General features: G+C 31.6%; 1 protein-coding gene across 1 annotated transcript; it reads left to right on the forward strand.

Annotated features, from left to right (window-relative positions):
* Positions 1–12,355: 12,355 nt before the first annotated feature.
* LOC140888103 (histidine--tRNA ligase, chloroplastic/mitochondrial) lies at positions 12,356–19,212 on the forward strand. The gene is made up of 11 exons (XM_073295785.1): positions 12,356–12,722; positions 14,798–14,893; positions 15,043–15,131; positions 15,290–15,419; positions 16,034–16,126; positions 16,258–16,332; positions 16,542–16,659; positions 17,561–17,703; positions 17,985–18,113; positions 18,277–18,440; positions 18,795–19,212. The coding sequence occupies exons 1-11, from the start codon at positions 12,414–12,416 to the stop codon at positions 18,931–18,933; spliced, it is 1,485 nt and encodes a 494-aa protein (XP_073151886.1). The 5' UTR covers positions 12,356–12,413; the 3' UTR covers positions 18,934–19,212.
* The last annotated feature ends 6,195 nt before the right edge of the window (positions 19,213–25,407 follow it).

The following is a 25,407-nucleotide window of genomic DNA, read 5'->3' on the forward strand; positions in this document are numbered from 1 at the left end:
AGTTATAGTCAATTTGATCAAGAAATTATAATCGAAAAACATCAAGCTCGAGCTATGTTATATGTCTGACGAGCCAGAAAACGAGTCTATTTAACGAGCATGAAAACGAGCTCGCTAACGAGTCTGTTTAACGTACTCACTTAACGAGACTGAGCTTCCTTAACGAGCTCGCTAACGAGTCTTGCTTAACGAACCCGAAAACGATCTCACTAACGAGCTTGAAAACGAGCTCTCTAACGAGCCTAATTAACGAGCCGAACTCGAGTCAAGCTTGTTTAATATGATAAACAAGCCGAGCCCGAGCCGAGCTCGAGCTGAGCCCGAGCTTTTATATATACTAAACGAGTTGAGCCCGAGCCTTTTGATAAAAGCTCGGATCGAGCTCGAGCCCTTATTTATGTCAAACGAGCCAAACCCGAGCCTGTTACTGTTCGGCTCAGCTCGGCTCATTTACATCCCTACCGCCAACCCGATACGAGTTGGGTTGGGGGTTTTGGGTTCGAGTTGACCCAAAAGCTAACCCAAAAAAATTAATCGGATTTGAGTTGGGTTCGGGTCAACTCGGGTTGATCCGAGATGACCCAAAAAATTTATTATTATTATTTTTATATAAAATTAAGAAAGATTTGCTGCATTTTTATACATTGTACGTTTGAAAAAATATTATTGCACATTGATATAATATATTTTCGTAATTTAATGTTTATTTTGTATAATTTTTATTTTTAAAAATAATTTTTATTTTTTGTAGTAATTATATTTTAAATTTTTTACAACTAGACTTTCAAATTTAAATTATATATAAGTTTAGATTTTGTTATTATGTGATTAAATGAAATATTACTATTATTATTGTATGTTTTGATTTTATTTATTTATTTAATTTGTTAAAAAATAAAAAATAACATCGGGTTGGTTCGGGTTGATTGGGTTATTCGGGTTAGTGGAGTTCAGGTTCGGACCGGGTTCGGGTTGAGAAATTTTAAAAAAATATTTTCGTCAACCCGACCCGACCCACCCGAATTGACAATACCCCTAAATGATGATACTACTGAATCTTTCATCAAAATCATTCATTGTTTATCCGGGCTTCATTCTGATACTTTCAAATTTTTAATGGCCATAGTGAGTTTATTCTCCTTAGTGTGATAATTTTCTTTACAAAGTTGTGTGAGATTTTTCCATATTTCCTTGGCAGTATTACATGTTTTGACTTTGCTAAACACATTTTATTCCAGAGACTTATATAATATGTCTTTTGAAACATTGTCCATAGTTGCCTTTTTTTTGTCCTCGACAGTCCACTCTGGTCTGGACTTTATATAATTTGAGGAGCACCCTCAGTAATGGCCATTGTAGTGTTGTCTTTTAAGATATTCATTTGTTCATTAGTAATGATATACCACATATCGTCGTTCTGAGCTGACAAGTGTGTCTGCATTCAAATTTTTCAGTCATGATATTCTTTCTTTGAAAACATATGGACTTTGTTAAAGGATACCATGGCAAGCATGTATGTAGTTTAACTTAAGCAAAAACTCCGCTCTGATACCATTTGCTAGGATCGAACACGTGTGTAAAAGGGAGTGAATACATACTTTTAAATATTTGACAATTAAGCTAAGTTATCAGCTAGATTACTAAGATTTGCTTAACAAATAACTCGATGTGAAAACTGAGTTAGTCAGTGCGAAAAATTCTCACTGTCCAAGTTTGAAATGATTGCTAAGGAAGATTAAATATGCAATAAAGTAAATAACACAAGAAATTTTTTTATAGGATTTCGAAATCTAAACTTCTACATCTCTCCTTCTTTTGTTTCTAGAAAGATTTCCACTAGAAGAATTTAATTTATACAAATCCTTGCACAAACTCAATCCAATTAATTCTTCGATTGGAACTCCTAGCAACTTGTCTTAACCAAGAAACAATCTTAAATCAGAATAATTTCTGATAGAGTTACAACAACAAATAACATGTAGAATTTGATCTTTGAATGCTTGGTGAAATAGCACTTGTTGATCACTAAGTTGATATGATAAATCAATAAGAGCGTGAATGCAACTCGAAGATTTGATATGATCTTGTTATTGAATATTTGAAAGTCTTGAGAGCACAATTTGTTTTGATTCTAGGATTGATGGTGATCCAAAAAGATCTCTCAAATTCTCATACTCCTTGAGTATTTATAGGTGTGAGGATCTAACGTCATAAATTTTATCCCGTGCACTGCCTTTGTCCTCTTTTCAAAGATAATATGATGACGCGAGGTTCTTTTGGATCGTAGCTAGATATGAAAGTAGCGTCTTTTTTTTTTTTTTTGTATTTTCTCCAACAACTCATTTTGATATCTAAGAAATATAGAATTTTTTCTGATCGTAAGTTGATCTGGTTTTGATAGTTTGAACTGGTCTGGCAATATGGACTGATATGAGAAGCCAGGCTGGTTTTGACTTTGAAAAAACTTAATTCGAGTAAAATTCAATCTGATAAAAGATTCTTTATTAGTTTAGCTTTTTGTCCAGATAAATTTATTAAACCAAGTTTGTTATGTATCAATTAAGTCCTTGGTTTTGTTTAAATACTTCGAACTAATCTACTTGAGTATAATTGATTTGCTCGAGTAATTTGATTTGTTTGAACTTAAAGGTTTCCTTGTCATCACAAAAATTTGAATACTTTTATTTAACACCTGGTTTATTATTATTATTATTATTATTATTATTATTATTATTATTATTATTATTATTATTATTATTATTATATTTTAGTTTTTTTATATTTGTTTAAATTTTGTAAAATTTATAATATTTATTTTTTTAAAATCCGATCCTAAATACATGAAGAGAGAGCTTATATTAATCAAAGTTCTAAAAAGCGTCAGACAATAGATTGTCGGCCATCCACCGTCTAGTGTATAGGCGTCTAAGCAACCGTCTAAACGACATCTAGATGGTGTTTTTACAAAATATATAAAATATTTTATAATTTCTAAATTGGTCAAAATATGCATAATGTGTTCAACATTTTCATTAATATTTCTTCAATAATGCTTATTAATACAAAATTTTTTATGTGCATATATTTTAACAAAAATATGCATGAATTTGTTCAAATATTTTTTTTAAAAAAATGTAAAATATTTTTAAATTTATCCTTTTTAAAAAAAAAATTCTAACCACCTAAGTTGTTTGTTACCTCCCTAATCGGGTTTTGAGTCGCCTATGCAGTGCTCAAACTATCTAGACGACCGATTTTTTCAGCACTACTTTGGACCACGATTTTTAAAAATTGGGACTGTGGGTAACTGTCGACCGCCTGGGTGTGGTCCTAGGCAACATAACATATAATATATGAAGAGAGATTTTCTAAAATGGCCTTCTTTGCACCATAATCAATTTTGGATTCCAAGTAACTTTATTCCTAAAAATAGAAAATGCAACATGTACATGGTGTTACGCATTGAGTTACACATTCTCTTTGAGATTACAAAATTATCCCGCAATTTATTTGGAAAAATATTTTAAAATGATTGTAGGAATATTATGTAATTTCAAGTGCAATATATAATTCAATGTGTAACATTCTGTGTACATGTAGCATAACTCAATAAAAATACCCTTTAGTTCAAAAAATTACTTTTAAAATATTTTTCTATTAGCTTTCTTTTTAACTCTTTATACATAAACACAAAAAATATATTTATTAAATTCCAAAATTATAAGTTCTTTGTAAAATCTGAAAGTTCATATATAAAAAAATAGTTAAAAATATATTAAATAATTTTCTACCAAAATTAATAGTCAAATAAAAGATAACTTAGCAATTTTAAAATAAATAAATAAATAATTAATTAATTAATTAATTAATTAATTAATTAAGAACAATTAATTCTTATTTTGCAAATATGAGGTATATAGTGAAGAGTTAAAATTTTCAGTTTATTTTTCATTTTTTATTTTAAAATAGAAAATAATAATAATTTTAATTAATAGAAATAATTAAATTAAAAATCTTGATGAAGATAAGAATACTAATGATAGCAAATTAATAATACTCAAAATATTGTTTTAAGCATACTTTTTTTTAAGAACCTCGTTTTTAGTAATGGTCAGTTATACGTTGCTATATCTAGGGTTACGAATCCTAAGGGTCTGAAAATTTTGATATGTAATAGTGACCGTGACAGCAACCAGAAAAATTCAACGTCAAATGTTGTGTTTAAGGAAGTTTTTCAAAATTTGTATAATAATTTTTTGGTTTTCTAATTGTATAATCTATAATGCATTAACATTTTTTTAATTTAATTTTTTATTCAATTGCTCATACTTAATAATTTGAATAATTAATGATATAAAATAACATTTCGTGAATCGCACGGTGGAATACTAGTTATTTTTAAAAATAAACTTTTTGAGGCTAAAATAATTAATTATATGAATTGAGGGCATTCTGGGGGTAATTTACAATGTTATATAATTTTTTTAAGTTTTATAAGAGAGGGAAGTGTCGAATACATTTTCTAAAAAAAAGGAGGGCAACTTGTAGATAACTCCCTAAATCAAACATAACTTTCAATTTACTCCCTATATTTGTCTTTTCGAAAATGTCTTTGTCGTTATTTTAATCATTATTATTTCTTGAATTATCAAATGTGAAATCGGATTCAAAATCTGATTCACTTGATTCATCAAGATAATAAATATTTTCATCGTCGGATGAAAATTCAATTGTTTCTACGGGATAGAATCCAATAGTATATATTTTTTCAAGAAGTTTAATTTTATTTTTCTTTTCGTTTCGTTTTGGACATTCATTCGCATAATGTCCTTCTTCATTGCACAGCCAACATGTGCAATTCTTTCCTTTACCCTTTGGGCAAAGTGGTTTTTTGTTATCAAACTTTTTATAAAATTTTCTTTTATAAGGTTTTCTGAAGAAATTCTTTTTAAATTTCTTTTTCTTATAGGAAATAAATTTCTTATTAAAAGATTTATAAGGTTTATTAAATTTATTCTGTTTCTGTCGTTTTAAATATTTGTGTGACATGTTTGTTTTGCAACCGTATTCTTTTACTGTGAATTCCATTTTGTCACAACAAAGTTTATTGTTTTGTTTGTAGGATTTAGAGATTCTTTTATTTAGTGTTACTTCATGACATTTCTTTGTTATTATGTCTTTGATGAATTTAATAGCTCCTCCTAAAGTTTTAGCATAAAGACTAGTTAAGAATTCATCTTTACTGTGTATAGGTATATTAGGTATCTTATTAAAGATACTTAGTTTATAATGTTTTTTTTATCAGCATCTATTAATTGATAATAGTTTGTTTCATAATCACAAATAAATTCTTCTAAGTAACATAAATTGCATAATTTAATATTATCTAATATAAAGATTGCTCTATTTTGTTCTATATTTTTAGTTACCAAATTAGCATCATTATTAAAAACTCCTAAAAATTCTTGGTACAAGGCATCAACAAATAGTTCGAAATATCGATGTCCTGTCATTCCTTGTGGTAGATTAGTAATTACTAGGTTTTCAGCCCAAGTTCTTACTGCTCCTACCAGTATCATTTTTATCATCCCATGAGTTAAAACTTGAATATTCTCACTTTTGTCTAATAATGGTGTTAATTGAATTTGTACTGATAGTTCATTTGCCCAATGATCTATCTTTGATTTTCTTTCTTTGGCTGTTGAACAACCTAAATCTAAGATATTTTGTTTCACAAATCCTGATGTTTTTGATTCTCTAAGAATATCTCTAACATCTTTATAAGATCCAGAGTATTGGTCTCTGTTATATTTAAATTCTTCATCATCTCTTCCACCACTACCTTCTACATTCGTTCGTAGATTTAATCGTGGTCTAGAATCATCTTTAGATTCTGATTCTGAAATATCCATATCTCTGTATTGTTCTGAGTCCTGATGTGAATGATATAACTCTTTTGTATTTACTCTTATTTGTTCAAAATCAGATGAGTCGGTTTCATTAAACATCTCCATACTTATGTTTGCCATAACTAAGTGGATTTCTATACCATGATTCAATTTTGAATGGTGGTTCTTCTTCCATTTTTCTTTTTCCTTTATCTATTGGAAGAACTTCCTTAAGATAGTTTAATATTTCATTACTATGTCTTTCTTGTTCAATTATTAATCTAGTCGTTGCTAAATCAATATATTCTTTGAAATTCTTCTCTAATTCTTGTATTGATAGATTGATCTTATTAATATTATTTTCTAAATCTCCTAGATCTTTTTCTAATTTTATTAAGGACTTCATTGCGATGAGGTTGACTCATTAACAATAGCTTGTTTAATTTTAAGAATATTTTGATTCATGGTTCCAATCTTATCAAGAATATCTTCATCATTTCTAGCAAATGATAATGATCTTCTTGGTACAGACTGTTTTGTGATTTGGAGGTCATCTGAACTCCATCTTTTATAGGAATTTATTTCTTCAATAAATGCTTTTCGAGGGTGTTCAATTCTTGTAATATTTTCAAACATTCTTTCAACAGAAATAGTTGGTTTTGTTGAAATTATTCCTGTTTGAGAATTATTACTTATTGCTAAACCGACAACATAGTTTATATTGATCGGATGGTTTCCTGTTAACATAAGATTATTTCTATAAAAGTAATAATCTAATGTTAAAACGTCATTTATGTTTTTATCAAAAAGAGATATATTGTATTGTGGATAAATACAAAATTTCATCTTTTTGTAACATAAATTTCCTTCAATTTTTCCAAGGATAGAATCCTCGAAATTACGTATTCTTTTGTCACGAACTGTTATTTCAATTGGTGTATCTATTCCTTCTCGGTAGTGAGCTGATATTATTATTTCAATTCCTCCGATATGAACATATTTCAGTTCAGATCGTTCTTTTTCACTGGCTTTTGCCATGATGGTATTAATATCTTGAGTTGTTAATAACTTCAGAGTATTAGACCTTGATTCATTATTTATTTTACAAGATCGTTCTTTTGTACGAATCGAATAATAAATTAAATTTTTTCTGGGATTAATAAAATTTGAAATCTTACTTAGTATTCCTGGTTGGTCTATTAGATTTGTTTTTGAATTAGAAAACCATGTTTTTTGTATTTCAGCAAACTTGCTTTGATTGAATATAATATTCAAATTATACTCTTGGTTTTCTTCAGATTCTTCAGATTCATCGACCAGGTTGTTTTGATTTGGAATTGTTACTTCTGTCATTTTAAAAGATGATAGAACTTCTTAATTTTCTTAAGGCTATTAAAAGTCTTTTTGTTGAATCTATCTGTTCTAATAAATTCTGAAAATCTTCGAAACTATCAATTGAAGATTGACAATTTTTAAGATGTTTCAAATTGTTTTCACAATTTTCTATATCAAAATTTATATTTTGAGAATATAAATTAAAGATATTCATTTTTGTATTTTCATACATTTTTCATTTAGTAAAAATTGTTACTTTTATTATTTTGTTTTTGTTGTTCGGATTTCGATAACAAAGTTTGTTCTTATCCATAACATATTGTTATGTCTTCAATTTCATCGTTTTCAGAAATTTGAATTATCATTTTCCAGTTGCTTGAAAAATGTTCTTTTTTATGATTTTTGAAATAAAAGGTTTGGAGATCTTTTATTTTATTCCATAATTGATCTATTTGACGTAAATCTTTTAGTAAGATTATTTTATCAAATAAATTTTTAATCTCAATATCTAAAGTTAATCCAGACATTAATAATCAGTTTTAAGCTCTGATACCAGGTTGCGAAATTTTCTTCAAATTCTTATGAATTTTCTTATTCATGGATTTACAGATCTGATTCATGGATTTACAGATCTGATTCATGGATTTACAGATCTGATTCATTTATAACAGATAAATGTTTTCATATTAGTTTGGTTCCATTCATGGGTTATTAATACAAATTTTAGTTGATAAATTGATTCAAATATAGTTAAATCAGAAGTATTTAAACGATATTCACGAAATGTATCATATTCATGATCATCTTCTATTTCGAACCAGTTTTTTATTATTAATCTTCCATTTCTTATAAAGGATGATGACATGATTAATGTATTTTGACTATTTTTTTGAATTAAGGGCTGCAGGAGGTTTAGGAAGGTTACCTTGTTTGAATGAATCTTGGTTTTGAGAAGAGGTCAAATCCTTGCTTTCCCTTAACGATCACTTGATCAACTGGTACTTGCTCTATGGATCTCCAGGTTTACTCTTAACCATGAATATTCAATGATTGGTTTTCAACCTTATCCTCCTTACGCCCTGCTTGTTTAGTTATTAGCCATAAGGCTTATTTTGTTTCTGATTTTATGTTTCTTAGTTTCTTATAGTTTTCATACGTCTTATATGAACCAGATTGTAAGAAACTTTAAGAAGAGAGAGATACTCAAACTTCACTTCCCCTTTCACAGCACAAAACATCTCCTTTTATAGGCGTGGAGAAACGCATTCATAATTAAAAATAAAAGAAAAGATGGGGACCACCCGACACTACATAATGGAAACAGCTCATTTTACATCTGAGTGGATGCCTTTAACACGTGGTGTGGTCCACGATTTCATTTGTTTTTACATTGTGTCACTCTCTGAATCACTGGTGCATTCGGACCATTTCTTTATTGGTTTGTCTTCTTTGACAGCTGGTTTGTCCTCTTTGACGTCTGCTTCTTCTGTCTGAATGGGTTGGTAATGTCCACATTTTTGAGTGGAAATCATTGTTCTTAGTCTTTGACATAACATTTGTTGGGTTTCTTGGGTCATGTCAACTCTTGCTTCATAGATTGGAGCTTCGAATTGAGCTAACATGGCTTGTTCTTTCTTTTGGATTGTCTCCTTGTGTCCAGTGGTTAATAAAATTTTACTGGTTGCAAAATTTATTTTAACCTTTGAGTTTCCATCAATCTTTCCTGTCTTTGAGATCATATCAATCAATGTCTTTATTCTTATCTCAGGAAGTGTTGAGATATCCATTACTGGTTTCTCTTCATTTGATCCTTCGAATAAGAACTTGTCTTTTTGTTTTCGACATTGAATATATACCATTGGTTGATAGAATTTGTTATCATCCCAATCTGGAAGGGTTGAGTGAATACTCAATGTTAATACTGGATCGTCCTTAAAGACTGCTTTCTTGAACTGGATGATACTATTTCTCAACTGATATGGAAATAGTTCTATTTCTTGATTGTTGGGACTGACTTCCAATCCACTTAATAATCCATTTGAAAAAAATCTTGTGACTTCATGCGCTGGAGCACCTTGCAGTGTTCTTGCTCTTGATATGCTCTGTGTGTCACAAGTTTGTAGCCAAGATTCTGCAGATGGTTTGGCTGTTCTCAAATAGTTTAGTGTTTCAAAGAATTCAGTCTTGAGTTTTTCTGAAAAAATTGTTTTTTTAAAAATTGGTTTTTGTGGTCGCAGATTGACCATCTTTCTTTCTTTCTTTTCAAGGGCACTTTTAAACGTCCTTTCTTTTTTTTTATTTTTCTCGGTGCTGGCTGTGTCCACCGGTTCTTTTTTATTTTATTTTTCTTTGTCAGTGTTGGCTGTGACCACTGACTGTTTCTCTTTTATCTCCATTATTTTGTCAAATGGAGTTGCCATTTTGATTGATGTTCTTGGTGAGGATGATGATGATGAAGTTATCATCTTTTCTTCTGTCCTTTGAATTTTTCTACTCAAATTCCTTTCTTTTAGTTGAAGAATTTGAATTTCTTCCTGCAATTCAATCAATTGTTCCTTTAATTGACTTAGTTGCTCCATCTTGATTATACTCTGCACAAGAAAACATATTTATATATATAATGGTTAGTAAAATAACTCTTTTCGTGAGTAATTCGGATAGTCTTATTATGCGTATCATTGCATTTATAAATTCTTTTGTAAGAATTGAATCAATCTTAAATTGATTATTTTACTCAAAGAGTAATTTATGTTTCTGAATATAAATCTTATTTCATTAATTTATATTTCCCATGCTTTCTGAGGCATGTTCGGATGACTGAAAGTCATAAAATAATTCATGTTTCTGAATATAAATCTCATTTCATCAATTTATATTTCTCATGCTTTCTGAGGCATGTTCGGATGACTCACAGTCATTTTCTGGATCACTTAGGATCTCCTTTGTTATTCCGTTACTACGGATAGTATAGTTTGGATGAAGTTCTCTGGTTAATGCTTCGGGTAATGAATTATCCGTTCCTTTGACATGTTGGATCTCGAACTGATAATGGTTCAATTCCAATTGCCATCTAATTAGCATTGCTGCATTTCTCCTTGCATTTCTTGATATTTTCCTTGTTTTGAAATATGTTAAATTCATATTATCTGTTCTTACTAAAAATGGTTTAGAAATAAGATAAATTTCATAAGTTCTAATTGTGAATATTAAAGCTAATAATTATTTTTCATTCGAATGATAATTTAATTGTGCACCTTGAAAAGTTCCTGATGTATAGTTGCATAATTCTTCAGTATTTCTAGTAGCTGTTTTAGTAAGTTCTTCTAAATTTCTTTCTCCAGTATAAGCTTTTAAACATGCTCTCCAGTATTCATCTGAAGCGTCTGTTTCAATTATTATTATATCTTTATTTGAAGAAAAATATAATTCAGGAAGATTACTAATTATTTTCTTTTTAATAGTGTCTATGTAATTAGTATCTTCTTTCGACCATTTCCACTTATAGTCCTGTTTAAGTTTTACCTGAAGAGGTTTTCTGATTTTTGCAAGTTTCTTAATGTAATTTCCAGAATAAGTTAATAATCCTAAAAATCTTCTTAATTGATCTTTATCCTTGATTTCACTAGGAAAATCATGAATTTTCTTAAGTATATGCGGTTGTAAACAATGTTTTCCATCTTCTATTTGTAATCCTAAATAATTTATTTTTGTTTTGAATAATTGTGCTTTCTTTTCAGAAAGTATAATTTCATCTTTATGACAAATATCTAAAACTGTCATGAGATCTTTATAATGTTGATCTAGTGTTTTTGAATAAATTAATATGTCATCTATATAAACACAACAAAAATCTATATATGATTTAAAAGATTCATCCATATATCTTTGAAAGATACCTGGTGCTTGTTTAAGTCCGAAAGGTAATACAGTCCATTGATACTGTCCTTTTGGACAACTGAATGCTGTAAGTAATTGTGTTTGTGGTTCTAGTTGAATTTTCCAGAATCCTGATTTACAATCTAAACTGGAAAAATATTTCATTTTTCCTATATAAGATAGTAAATCATTCTTATTTGGGATATAATATTCATCCATAATTGTTGCTTTATTCATCTTTCGATAATCAATTATCATTCTTTTTTTATCAGTATCTTTTTTACTGACATAAAAGGCTGGTGAAGCGTGTGGACTTTTACTAGGGATGATTATCTTAAGTTTTAATAATTCTTGAACTTCTTTTTCAAATATTTTTACATCATCCATGTTACATCTTCTTGGTGCTTCACGGATTGTGATATTAGGGTCTTTGATTTTTATTGAAGCAATGAATTGTTTTCTTTTCTTAATTTTGTCCTGAGGATTTTCAGAACATATATCATGAAATTTCCTCATGATTTCTTTTTCAGGATTAATAGTTAAAATATTTTCTATTTTTAGTTCTATTGGATTTGTATTTCGTTTATGAAAATTCTTTGTAAATCATTTATTTTCTACGCGAAATGCTGTTCGTATTTTGGGAATGTAAATCATTGATGATCCTTTGTTTAAAGTTATGTGATCTTCAAATTGTGTAAAGGGAAGATATTCTCTTAAAAAGTTATTTCCTATTATAATGTCAATTCTTGATTCTATTTGATATATAATGGGTATTACAAATTTTGTTTCTTCTATTTCTATTTTTAATTTTTCTGCTACTGTATTAAGCATGATTATTGATCCATCTCCTATTCGAACTTTTAATCTTTTATCATATTTCTTTCAATAATGATTTGGAAGTATATGCTTGCTTCCTAAACACATACTTGCTCCTGTATCAACATAAGCATATATATGATATGGTTTATATTTTTTGATTTTAATTTAAATTTTTATATATATGCTATTTGGATTAGTTTTATTTTTATTATCCATTCTCTCATTTTTTTTAAGAGATAAGGGTAAAATTGGTATTTAGAAACAAAAATTTCTCTCTCCAGGTAGTTGAAAGTAAATTTTATTTATATAGGAATTAATAAATAAGTTATAAAGTGGTTTAGGGAATGATTGACAATTAACCCAAAAAAGAAGTGTCGAATACACAAAGCAAGTGTGAGGGCATTTTGGTCTATGACCCACGCTCTTCCGTCACCAGCATCTTCATTCCCCAGCGCTCGCTATTGCTTGGACCAAACTCCACCCACAAAACCAAACATGCGTGCTATTCCCAGCACTTCCTTCCTCAGCCACCACCACCCGGCCGCCGTCCTCCGTTCCATCCGCCACCGCATCCCGCTCTTTCCTCGATCCTTTTCATTCACTCCTATTGTCAGAGCCCAGTCAGCTTCCGCATCATCAGCAGAATTGGATATTGCTCGAACCGGCCGCTCCGCTTCAATTGCTTCCCCTCCTTCCAACTTGAATACTGCGCAGAAAATTGATGTCAACCCACCAAAAGGGACCCGGGATTTTCCCCCCGAAGAAATGCGGCTCCGCAATTGGCTTTTTCAAAACTTCAGAGAGGTAAAGTTTGAGACTTTCGCAAAAAAATTTTGTTCTGTAACTTGTGTAATTCAGTGGAGAGAGTGGCAAGATCGCTCCTTTATAGTTGTACGGTGTGGTGGTGGTGGTGGTGGTGATTCCCTTTTTATTGAAGAATTCAGCTTATGTTTAGATTTTGTAAAGGTGTAAGTTTGGTTCCCAAGTACATTAAGACGTGTGCTAGCCTTGTCCCAACTAAGCCGCTCTGTTTGCTTCAGGTTAATGTAATCTTCTTTGATATCGGTGTGCTTTGATTGTGTACTTTTAGTTTCCGGAGAAAAAAGTATTTTTTAGCTTGTGTTGGCATTCAATATCCAAGTTCTTGCTACTTTTTGGATTTAAAGGTTATACATTGGTGGATCAGCGATTGAGGGAAGCCTTTGATCATGAATCATGATATTAGGCCATTGAATATGTCTTCGGGCACTGTACACACTTGTTGGGTGTTCTCTTTTTCTAATTCAATGTTTGCACCTAGCTCTTAGTGCTCACTGCGAGAGTATCGAACCTAAATCCAACAGGTGCTAGTTAGTAATTAGAAATAAAGAGTGATGGCACGGATGACGATTGGGAATTATTAATTTTAATCCATCTGACTGGTAGGATTGTATCACAAATGGGGGATGGTAATGTGATCATTTTCCCCTATATAATCTTTGCTCTCTCTTTCTCCTGCACAATTATCATAAAATACCAGAGTTTGATAAGCTTGAATTAGTTTGAGATAAATTGAGTCACACGATGGGTGTTCTGGCTCTATAAATTTTGCCTAATGTTTTGGATTCTTGTATGTGTTCAGTTCAATGGTGGAAATATGATTTGTGGTTTATTAGGTACTTTAAAAAACTATTTAACTGAAAAATGAATTTTTTATTGGTCTGGTATGTTGGTCAAGGCACACCAAATTAAGCCGAACTATATTTAGAATTTTTTGGATAATTATTGCCGTTTGGAAACTGTAATCCTCCAGTGTCAGTGGTTTTTTCCCTTAAATATCTGTAGCCGCACATAATTTCTCTGCCTGTGAAAGAATTTCACTTTTAAAGTCATGCCATGCATAAAACTATAAAATGAAATTATGTCCTTTCTAGGTGGTTGAAAAATGGATTAGCAGAGAATAGAGAGCTTGTTTTTTCTTGTTTATCTATCAGCGAAATGGTTTCCTGACAACACAAGAAAGTTCTTGTCAATATCACTATAATGCATGGATATGGATACAACATAACACTATATATATATATATATATATATCTATTCTATTATATAAAAGATGAACATACTATACTAACTACTTAGAGGACACCAAAATAAATTATTCCATAAATACCCCTTCCTATCCACTATCCCACTGAACCTCCCACTCATCCCATGTTTTGCTTTTAAAAAAAAACATATAAAAAAAAACTTTTATTTTACACACGCAAGGCGTGTGCATTTTTCACTAGTATATATATAATTCATTAATATCATGAAAAGAAACAATTTAAATGAAACAAAGTTTTGTGAATGCGTGTAAATCTTAGTATATTACAAATATCAATTCAATATTCACAAAAATTTGTTTGCATCATATATCATATGAAGTGCATTATTCCTTTTCTAAGTGTATAAAAAGCCCTTAAGTTATTTAAAAAATTACAAAATGGTCCTTGTTGTATTCTAGAAAAGTGGCCAATGTTGCAGCCTTATAAATTACAGAGTAGTCCCTGCTCTATCTCTGATAGAGCCGGGATACACCTGTATTTGAATTATTTCAGGGGAAAAAATAATTTATTGATATTTTACTCGCAATGTCTACCCCTTATTCACACCATATCCTTATCCAATGAGTACTAGACACGATACATGGCCATCTGCATAATATCTGCATATCATAGCAATAACAGAGAGAAACTGGATTATTGTAGTTTGGAAAAGTAAGCAGCCATGTAGAGCATTTTATCACTTCAGCGGTTATTTTTGTATATATTCATTTATTGTTTGTCAAAAAGATAAGATGCTCTGTTTTCTAATGTTAAATTGTTGCCTCAAAGTGTAATGGATTTTGGATGTTTTAGGTTTCACAATCATTTGGCTTCGAAGAGATTGATTTTCCGGTTCTAGAATCAGAAGCATTGTTCATAAGGAAAGCTGGGGAAGAGATCAAAGACCAGGTTTATTTCCTATTTTTTGTGTGTGCAGTTCTTGTACCATTCATATTATGGAAAGATGTGAATGTGAAATGGAGTAATGAAGACAAAATGCAAGTAAAACTGGAAAGGTGGCACTCAACTATCTTTTTTTTGTTGTTGTATGGATTAAGCTTTACAGCTTTGAAGATCGTGGAAATCGCAGAGTTGCATTAAGACCTGAACTTACTCCTTCTTTGGCGAGGCTTGTGATACAGAAAGGGTCAGTTATAATACTGACTTAGCAAATCCAAGTTTTTGGTACCATGAATAATTTTTAAGTTGTACATAAATTGTCCAAAGAATATTTATGTGTATACTATGATTTTTGTATCCAGGTACAGATTCCAGATTTTGATCTCCATGTTTTTTTCTGTTCAGAAAATCTGTTTCCCTTCCGCTAAAATGGTTTACTATTGGACAGTGCTGGCGGTATGAGCGAATGACTAGAGGTCGCCGTCGCGAGCATTATCAATGGAACATGGATATTATCGGTGTAACAGATGTTACAGTATGTCTACTGAATTTATATTTGTGTTTTCTATAGTTATCCTTTTCATTGAAATTTACACACACACAGAGCCATACTCTTTATAGACTTGAAGAAAATTCTGGCTTTCAATTTTTTGAGTCTTGTTTTGATTAGCAGCCTAATTTCTAAAATTTGATTAAGCTAACTTAGAGCTGCACTCTTTCAAATAAAAATAAAAAATAAAAATAAAAAAAATTAAAGCTGCACTTGATTTCTAGCTCAAAGACATTGCAAAAAGTGGGGTACATAAGTAAGATCTCTCTTTTATTCCGATACTGTATGCCCTTTACCATGGACGTACCACATCTTCTTTTGAACATTTTAAAATTTTAACATAATCCTCTGTTTCAAGAACTATCTCTTCAGTCCCGCACAATACGTTACTACAAATAACAAATTTCATTCACACTTCTTCTAAATCATTTTGAAATAGGGATGAAGGTATTACTATAACGTATACCTTTTGACTAACTCATAATCTCTTTTACCTACAGAAATGGTGACCATGTACATACATGTTGGCGATTGTACACATCAATTTTCATGTTATTGAATTGGATAAGTTTGTAATCGTGTGAGTGATGTTTCTTTAGGCTGAAGCAGAGCTGATTTCTTCTATTGTCACCTTTTTCAAGCGCATTGGTATCACAGCATCAGATATTGGGTTTAAAGTTTCAAGTCGAAAGGTTTGAAGCTAGACATGTACTTTATAATTGTATGCTTGTTTTGTCATACTAGCAGTTCATAATGTTACAACTTTAGTCTGTGGGGAGCATTGATATGTGTTCTTTATTTTGTCATTTGTTTGGTGATACAGGTTTTGCAAGAAGTACTGAGACGTTATTCCATACCAGAAAGTTCTTTTGGTAGGGTTTGTGTAGTTATAGATAAGGTTAGCTCGATAATGTGGCATCTAATCATCGTTTGTAGCTATTTATCATCGAAAAATAATCAGTACCAATGCTACATTCTTCCTCCTGTCATAATCTGTCCTGTCCACCTGCGCTTTCTCTCTCTTTTTATGTTTATGCTAATTCCATTCTCTTGTTTTCTCTGGTCTATGTTTCTTCTGATTAGTTTGCTATTTTTTGGCTATAACAGATTGAAAAGATTCCACTTGATGATATCAAGAAGGAGTTGAGATCTACTGAGCTATCAGATGAGGTTATTGAGGAGCTATTGCAAATCCTCTCAGTAAAATCTTTGCCAAATTTGGAAGGTTATCATTGCTTTTAAAGTCTGTCACTATCTTGACTTTGATAATTTGTGGTCTGGATAGTTTGTTGCCAATCAGTATGAAATCAAACCCATGGATTTTAAATCCATTTGATTGTTTGGATGAATATATGTGGGGCAAATTTCAAATCCATTCCTTGCTAATCCAAGTAGATGATGTTAATTATGATGAATCCATCCACGGCTAGCCCATGTAGATACAATGTATATTATGATGGATTTGAAATAATCTCAAGATAGGTATAGTTTCAAAATCATCCTTTCAATCCCCCCAAATCAAATCCTCCTATCCAATTCAAATCCTTACATCCAAGTGCAACCTTAATTTATGTTATCTGGCTATGTTATGGTACTGAAGAATATCATCCGACTTGCAATGGGTTTTTTTAGTATTTTGAAAAGACATAATCTTTTGTCTACATTGGAGTGTTAAATCTCGTAATCTAGCTAAGAATGTCAAGCTAGTATCCGTATTTAGGTGCTATGAGCCTATGACTATTAGTCGTCTTGTTTGGACTGGTGCAAGAATAGTTGAATCAATATTTTTTTTATATGATTCTGCGGAGCATGCACACTTAATTTTCAGTTAAATGATAAGAACAAATTGCCTAGGCAGGTGATTGTTTTGGGTATCATATTTTGAATAGAAAGTGTATAGTATATTAATAATAAGGGTTTTTCAAATTTTGTTGACTTTCGACCGCCTCGCCCGTCCGTCAGCCTCACCCATCTCGCCTGCCTCGTTGCCCCAGCTTACCTTTGACCGCTTAAGGCAAAGGCGGCGCAGTGGATGGGTGGGTAGCGGCTGCCATTTAGAGCAGTGGTTATTCGCCAGAGAAGAATCATCATACTAATATCTTCTTGTCATGGTACAACTGCTGCAGAGAAACTTGGGGATTCAGTGGAAGCAATTGCTGAACTGAAGACACTATTTTCACTTGCTGAGAGCTATGGTTTCTCTGAGTGGATTCAATTTGATGCGTCCGTTGTACGTGGTTTGGCCTACTATACTGGAATTGTTTTTGAGGTAAAATTTCACAAATTTCGCATATGTTAATAGGTAAATGCATGGATGTGGATATCCCATTTATGAGGTGTAAATATTCATCTAAAATATTGGCTTAGAGTTTTGAGTATTTTGAGTATCCTATGAGTCCGCAGGCGGACAGCATCATGAATATTGTCATTTTTTCGATCGCATGTTGCACTTTACATCGTGGAATTTAAGCAAGTACATAATGTGGTAAATGTGGGCTGGAATGTGGATTATTCTTTGTTTCAATATGTGACCATCATTGACTTATGCAGGGATTTGATCGAGAAGGAAAGTTGCGAGCAATTTGTGGTGGTGGCCGATATGATAGATTGCTCTCAACCTTTGGAGGTGATGACATTCCAGCATGTGGCTTTGGTTTCGGAGATGCTGTTATAATAGAAGTGAGTAATTCTTTGATCACTGCATTATAGTCGATATATAATGTATAAATGCATAGTTGGTACTTGGTATTAATCTTCCACATTTAACTGTTGCATTAAACAATACAGACCATCTTTTGTTGTCTTTCAACCTTCCTAACCTTTGATTTGGTGTGTGATTTAGCTGCTTAAGGAGAGGCAACTTCTACCGGAACTTAACCTCCAGGTAGAAAACATCATCTGTTCGTTGGATCCGGATCTGCAAGGTGCAGCATCTGCAGTTGCTGCTAAACTCAGGGAAAAGGGTCAAAGCGTCGACTTGGTCTTGGAAAATAAACCTCTGAAATGGTACATAATTTTACACTGATTACCTTAAGCTTCTTGTTATCATTACTTTTGACCCGAGTATCTGACAACCCTAACATCCGTGCGATGCCCTCGAGCTTGTGAGTATGTTGGAAGTCGGTCTCCAGAAACCTCAATAAGTGGAATCTGAATCAAGTTATTTTTAGTAGTGTCGATTCTGGAATCGAGTGATGCCCATTCCCAATCCTGGCTAGATGGGACGTGACACAATCTGAGGCAGTCCCAGTACACATCAATTAGACTTATGATTACTACCATCATGTGGGTCGAATTTACTGTATCCTGTTTCAGTATATGGTTACCAGAGATTTTCTTGTTTGCTCGATAATTTTGCAGGGTATTTAAAAGGGCAGCACGCATAAATGCTCGAAGGCTTGTACTAGTAGGGAATGATGAGTGGCAAAAGGGCATGGTTAAAGTCAAGATTCTTGCATCTGGGGAACAGTATGAGGTCAAAGTCGACGATCTTGAGTGACACAGGTTGGTTTCACCTAAAAAATTTTGAGCACAAGCATCCCTCTTGCCTCCATCGACTTGTTGAATCAATTAAGTCCGGGTTAGTATGAGTTGCCAAATGGCTGAATTTGCACATTGATGTGATTATTTCATAGAAATGGTGAAGTATTTAGTTCATCTGCAAATTTGATGTGCTTTGTTACTTGAATTGAAAAGTTATGAATCAAACACGAGGGATCCCCACATGGATTGTGCCACATATTGTCTCATATATCCATAAACCTGTGAAGCACATATAGTGAACATACAAGTTATATAAAGAATGGAAAATGTTTACTTTCTTCTTGTGTATCTGTATTACATTCCAGGTTTATATGTAGGAAAAAGTGTACAAAATGTGTAGGGGCCTTCGATGGAGAAAAATTATTGGGTTCGGGTAGTTTTAAAAAAATTTAACCCGAACCCGCATTACAAATTTCGAGTTGGTGTCGGGTTTTGTGCATTACCTAACCAATATCGGGTACTCGGAAAATTTTTATTTTTTAACTGTAGTGTCTTAACTTCTCGTTGAAGAATATGATGTCTTTATTTTCTCCATCAAAAAAGAAAAACCACCACCTGAGGTATTACTAGGGTAGCGGTTAAGCTGTTAAGGTGGGCTTCCTTAAATTGAGGGAATGATTTTTTCCCTGGATGACCCTCGGATGGCCGTAAAACTGCAACCCAATTTTTCGGTTCGAATATCCATCTAGACACACAAACTCTTGTGAAATGACAGTCAATTTTAGACAGATTTTCTATTTGACTTTACACGTGAAAAATTATTATTTTTTATAGTAAAAATATTTTTTTATTGTAGATGTGGGTCAAAAAAGACCCGTTTAACGGACATAAATTTCTGATATCGTTTTACAATGGATTTATTTTCAACCCTATCTCACGCCTATTTAGAGGTGTCAAAATGAGCTAGACCGGTAGGTTGACACATCTCGCCATACAAAATAGGTGGGTTGCGTTGACAATTCCTCAGCCCACCTAAAAGGTGGGCTGTCCCGTCCCGCCTAATGGTGGGTTGCGGGTTGGCCCGTTAACCGGTCAAATTACATGTAGGTTCACTGGGTTGGCATGTCCCGTCACTTAAAATAGATGAGATGAGTTGGTGTTTTTCAACCCGATTAAAAGGTGGGCCGTCCTGACCCGTCTCGCCTAATGATGGATTGCGACGAGTTGTGGGTTGACCCGTCCCACTAGTTCGTTTTGACATTTCTACGCCTATTACATCTCGAATGAGATATAAAGCCTTTTTATTTTTATTTTCCTCAATGCATTATAAATAAAATAAGAGATTCCCACCAACTTTTTTCTTTCTTATTTTTTTTTGTTGGTAGTGGAAAATAATTGGAGCTTTATTTGTTTGGCACTTGAAGTACAGAATCATGTTTGGATGCACATACACACATGAATAAAAAGAAGGCACCAAAATCAGCTGTGCAAATTTAGATAATATATTTAAATTAATGGTGGATTAACAAAGAAAAAGATGAAGAGTTTCATAACCTATAATAGGAAAAAAAATCATGAGGGATATAAGAGAAAATTTACAATGAAAGCTGCATATTTATAGATAAATAAATAATATATATTCTTGGTGAGAGCTGATTATTTAAATTCGATAAGATTGATACAAAATTATTTTGTATCATATTGAATTTACTATCATAGATTTATTTTAACATTTTCCAAACTTTAAAGTAAATAAATTTCCATGACGTGGTGGTCGGTGATATTTTTGAAAGAAAAAAATTCCTGAAGTCACGCTGCATAACATCATAGATAATCTCGGGCTAATTGCATTAATCTCCTTCGTGAAAAGTTTAAAAGACATAAATATTTTTTTTATTCTTCTGAATCTCCCAATAAATTATTTTTATATTGTATTCGTTTTTTTAGAATACTATATATTCTATTCTAATCTTATAGATTATATAGAAAATCATGTCATTAAAAAATTATATAGTATGAAATGAAGAAGGATAATTTAACAAAACAAATAACATCGTTAAACTCATGTATCAAAAAATATAGTTGTCAAATTAAATGATATTTGATTCCTTTTCGTTCTACAATGGAAGCACACGCTCACACCCATGTAATGGCAAGTGGGAAGGATATTGTTCAGCATGTACATCTTAGGACATTGCTTGGAATGAGGTGATAATGCAATAAACATTCTCATCTCATTGATCGTATTTATGTTTTTTTTATGACTATTGGAAAATAGCGATTCTCATGTTTTGAGAATAGTTTTTCTATCCATTTTGAATGGGAATGGTTATTCTCATTTTTTTTTTTATTTTTGTAAAAATTATATATATATAATTTATTTCAAATAATCTACGTTTATATTAATATAATAATAATTTATTATATAAATAATACATTATTATATAATTATTTTGTTATTATATAATAATTATTATTTATTAATAATTATTAGTATTATGATTTATTTATTTAGCTATAATTATTATTTATAAAATTATTATTTATTATTAAAAAAGTATATTATAATTATTTAATACTATTATAAATAATATTAAAAAATTATAATTATTATCAAAAGATCGGAGAATTATCGACGCCTCGAAACAATCAAGGGTAGGTTTAGATCGCCCAAAGTAGGACGTCTCAACGCGCCAAGAGGATGCCTGGATTTCCAGGAAGCAAGGGGTGCACTGTGACACGCAAAATATTGTGCCCTAGCGCGCAGAGCTCTGTCTAGAATTCCAGACAGTGTGTTGGAACGAGCGAAAAGTTGCGCCCCAGTGTCAATAGTTCTGTTCCACGAACTTGTAAGAATTTTTCGAGTTTCTCTGATATCTTTTCGTCTTGTTAACGATTTTTGGTGGTTTCTTCAGATCTTTTGATCCAAGTAATGGAAAAAAATATTATATCATGTTGAAGAGTTTTCCTTTCCCTCTACAGAAAAAAAAAGTTATATCATTTTATGGTTGTAAAACTTGTGATTTGTAGTGCTACTGTCGTAAGTTGTAAGCCGTTATATCTTAAAAGACGGTTGTCATATCACGTGAGCACCATATGCAGGCAAATTCGTTTTAAGAACAAAAAAAATTTATTGCCTCAACTTCAAATTTGCTAACATGTTTTTTTAGTCTCGTTATATTCAAGTTGCAGATCCCGAAAATATATTGGAGAAATTCACACCAACAGTGCAAAGATACACATGTAGAGACACGTGGATATACAAGAGAACAAATACCATGGGCAATGCAAAGACACACACATAGTGGCTGGTGAACAATAGATTGCACAATGCATACACCGGTTAATTCCATGTTTCTCATATATCAGATCCAACAACTATTTTTTTCTTCACGCGTGATGTTCATATCCGTGTACATCTCGGTGTCAATATTAATTCATGTTTTTTTTATATCATATATAGTTAATATTACAAGCACGCTAAATACTATATATTGTATTCTACTCTTATAAATTACATTGAAACTCATGCCACCGAAAAATCATATGGTCATATTATAATGGAAAGTCATTAAATTAATAAGGATATATCTTTTTTTTTAAAAAAAAAACACGAAGAAAAAGAAAACAAATGAAGAAGTAACAATTCTAAACTAATAGGAGAAATATATTTTTGGTCCTGCTATTTGTATTTTTTTCATTTGTGGTCCTGTTAATGATTATTTTGTATTTTCAGTTATATATGTAGCTTGCATTATTTTTTTTATTTTTGGTTTTGTTAATGTGAACTTGCAATTTTAGTCATGTTATATATAATATATATATATATATATATATATATATATATATATATAAAATCTTTTATCATTTAACTTATATTTGCTTTTATTTTCGGTTCTTTTGTGATATGAAAACATGATAGAATCTGAAAAAAATATATATATCAAAATAAAAATAGCATATAAGTTAAATGACTAAAAATAAAACAATATACAAGTTACAGGAACACAAATAAAAATTCACCGTAACATGATCAAAGTTGAAAAAAAAAACATGCAAGTTATAAGACTGAAAATACAAAATCATTGTTAATTAATGGAACCAAAAATAAAATATATATATACAAATAACATGATCAAAAATGTAATTTTTCCTAAATTAATGTATCAAAAGCTATAGTTTCCTACGAAGCGATTCATTTTCATTCTTCCATGAAAAATCGAAGCCAACACACTCAATGGCAGGTGGAAAAAAAAATGGTTCAACGCATATATTTTGGTGTCAATAAATTAGTAATTTATAATTCAGTCTTCAAACCTAAACATAAATCAGTTATCAGTCCCTGTCAGAAAAAAAACTTTGTTTAAACTCCCTGAGCCCACATGTTTTGTTTCGGATGAATTCGGTACAAAACATGAAAAATATGGTACAAGTATATGATAATTGAGTATCAATTATTTCAAATCTGGTATTAATTTATGATTTTTGAGTACTCAAATATGTAATCAAATATTAATATAATGACACATTTGTTTTCTTTAGATGATAATCGGTACAAAATATTAGAAATACGGTACTAATATATGGGATTTTGAGGATCAAATGTGTTAGATCTGGTACAAATATATGATTTTCGAGTACTAAGAAAATATTGATATTAATAACACATTTATCTTATTTGAATGGAAATCGTTACAAAACATTGAAAATATGATACTCATATATGATATTTGAGTACCCAATGTGTTAGATCTGGTACAACTATATGATTTTTTGAGTACTCAAATATATGTTGCAAGTTCACATTAATAAAAATGTTTAGATTGTATACTCAAAATCTTATTTTTTGTACTCGATCTTGAACAATTAGTGCTCAAATATCATGTACTTGTACCATATTTTCAATGTTTTGTACTCAATTTTATCCGAGAAAAATAATGTGGGCCCAGGGAATGCAAACAATTTTTTTTTTGACAAGGGGCTGATTCTTAATTTGACTTTTGTTTTAGGGACTGAACACCAATTCACTCATAAATCAGGTTTGTTATACCATAAATAGTTGAATTGCAAGCATAAATACCATGGAAGCACGAAAAAAACACATGTAGCAACAAATGAACATAAGATTGCACAACGTATATATCTCGGTGTCAATAATTCAATAAAAATTGATTAGGCTTATCCGGTTGATCAATGCATCCCCTCAAATAGATGGTTGGGTTGGAAATTCAAATGGTCGGCCAGTTTGCCTTAAGTAGTGTTTGAGAGAGTTTTTACAAAGCATTTTTCAGCTTTTCTTTCACAAAATTTTAAATTTTGTGAAATAAAAATTGAGAAGTACTCTGGAAGCTCGCCAAAACACTACCTTACCCCCCAAATAGTAGGTTCAGGTAGTTGTTGGTTGACTCACTTTGTTAGTCTATTTTGACAACTCAATAACTCACTTTGCTAGTCTATTTTTCAACTCAATATGCTTTGACTGAGATATCATTTTCTGATGAGATGATGATGAGGCTTCTCTTGCTCAAGTACTAGACAGTCTCAAGCAAGCCAAGAACTTCATCTTTGTGCCTTCTAGCACTGTTTCTAATTATGAACTAGACGGGAAAATGCTCAAAGAATTTGCAGATAACATGCCTCAATACTTTGAGAGTGCGTCTTCTACATTTGTAACGCATCGAATTCATCTTAATTGAGTTTATTTGAGATAATCGGAGATTACAAAGTTCAAGAGCCGATTTGTTTTTTATCAGGATCTATTTTGCAATTTTGGATTTTTCAGGGACTAAAACGTAAATTGATGGATTGTTATATTATTAGACTTGACCAAGTCTTCTCCACTTCATCCCCTCCATCGTTTCTCTCCATTAGAGGCGCTCCCCAAGTTCTTCAAGCTTTGTGATTTTGGTTTCTGCTCGATCCGTCCGTTAGAATTTATTTCTGAAGGTAGATTAGCGATCACGGCATCGAGAGCTTCGTTCTATAGTAGGTATTTCTCCAATAAGTTGCACTTCTATTTTTGGAAGTTGTTAGAATTGATTGAGTTCGGTTATGTTGTTCTTGAACAAGTTCTTATCGCTTATTCTCAGTCGGTTTTGAATTAGAGCGTCGTTCGGAATTGTTATGATTTTTGAAAGTCTAATTCGGAAAAGGTATGTTTTGTGATTTGTTGGAATCAGATTGTTGTTGTTGCTTTAGCTTTGATTTGAATTGTTTGCAATGCTGTACTGTTGTCTAAGTTTTCGGTTTGATCAGTTTATGACCGTTATGCCGCCGGTTTAAGTTTTGAGATTTAGAACCGTTTGAATCGTAGAACTTTGGCAATGGGTTTGTTCGTCGTTATTGATCATCTTTTGCCTCCGTACAGATTCGTTTGGAGTTTGTCGAGCCCAGAGTTAGCAGCAGTCGATCCCGAAGAGTTGGACAAAGAGCGGTAAATAGTTTACCTTGAGCAATGTTGTTGTTTAGGCTGTATAGTTTTTGATATAAC

This window comes from Henckelia pumila, chromosome 3 (genome assembly GCF_033568475.1).
Source record: "Henckelia pumila isolate YLH828 chromosome 3, ASM3356847v2, whole genome shotgun sequence".
Taxonomy (NCBI): Eukaryota; Viridiplantae; Streptophyta; class Magnoliopsida; order Lamiales; family Gesneriaceae; genus Henckelia; species Henckelia pumila.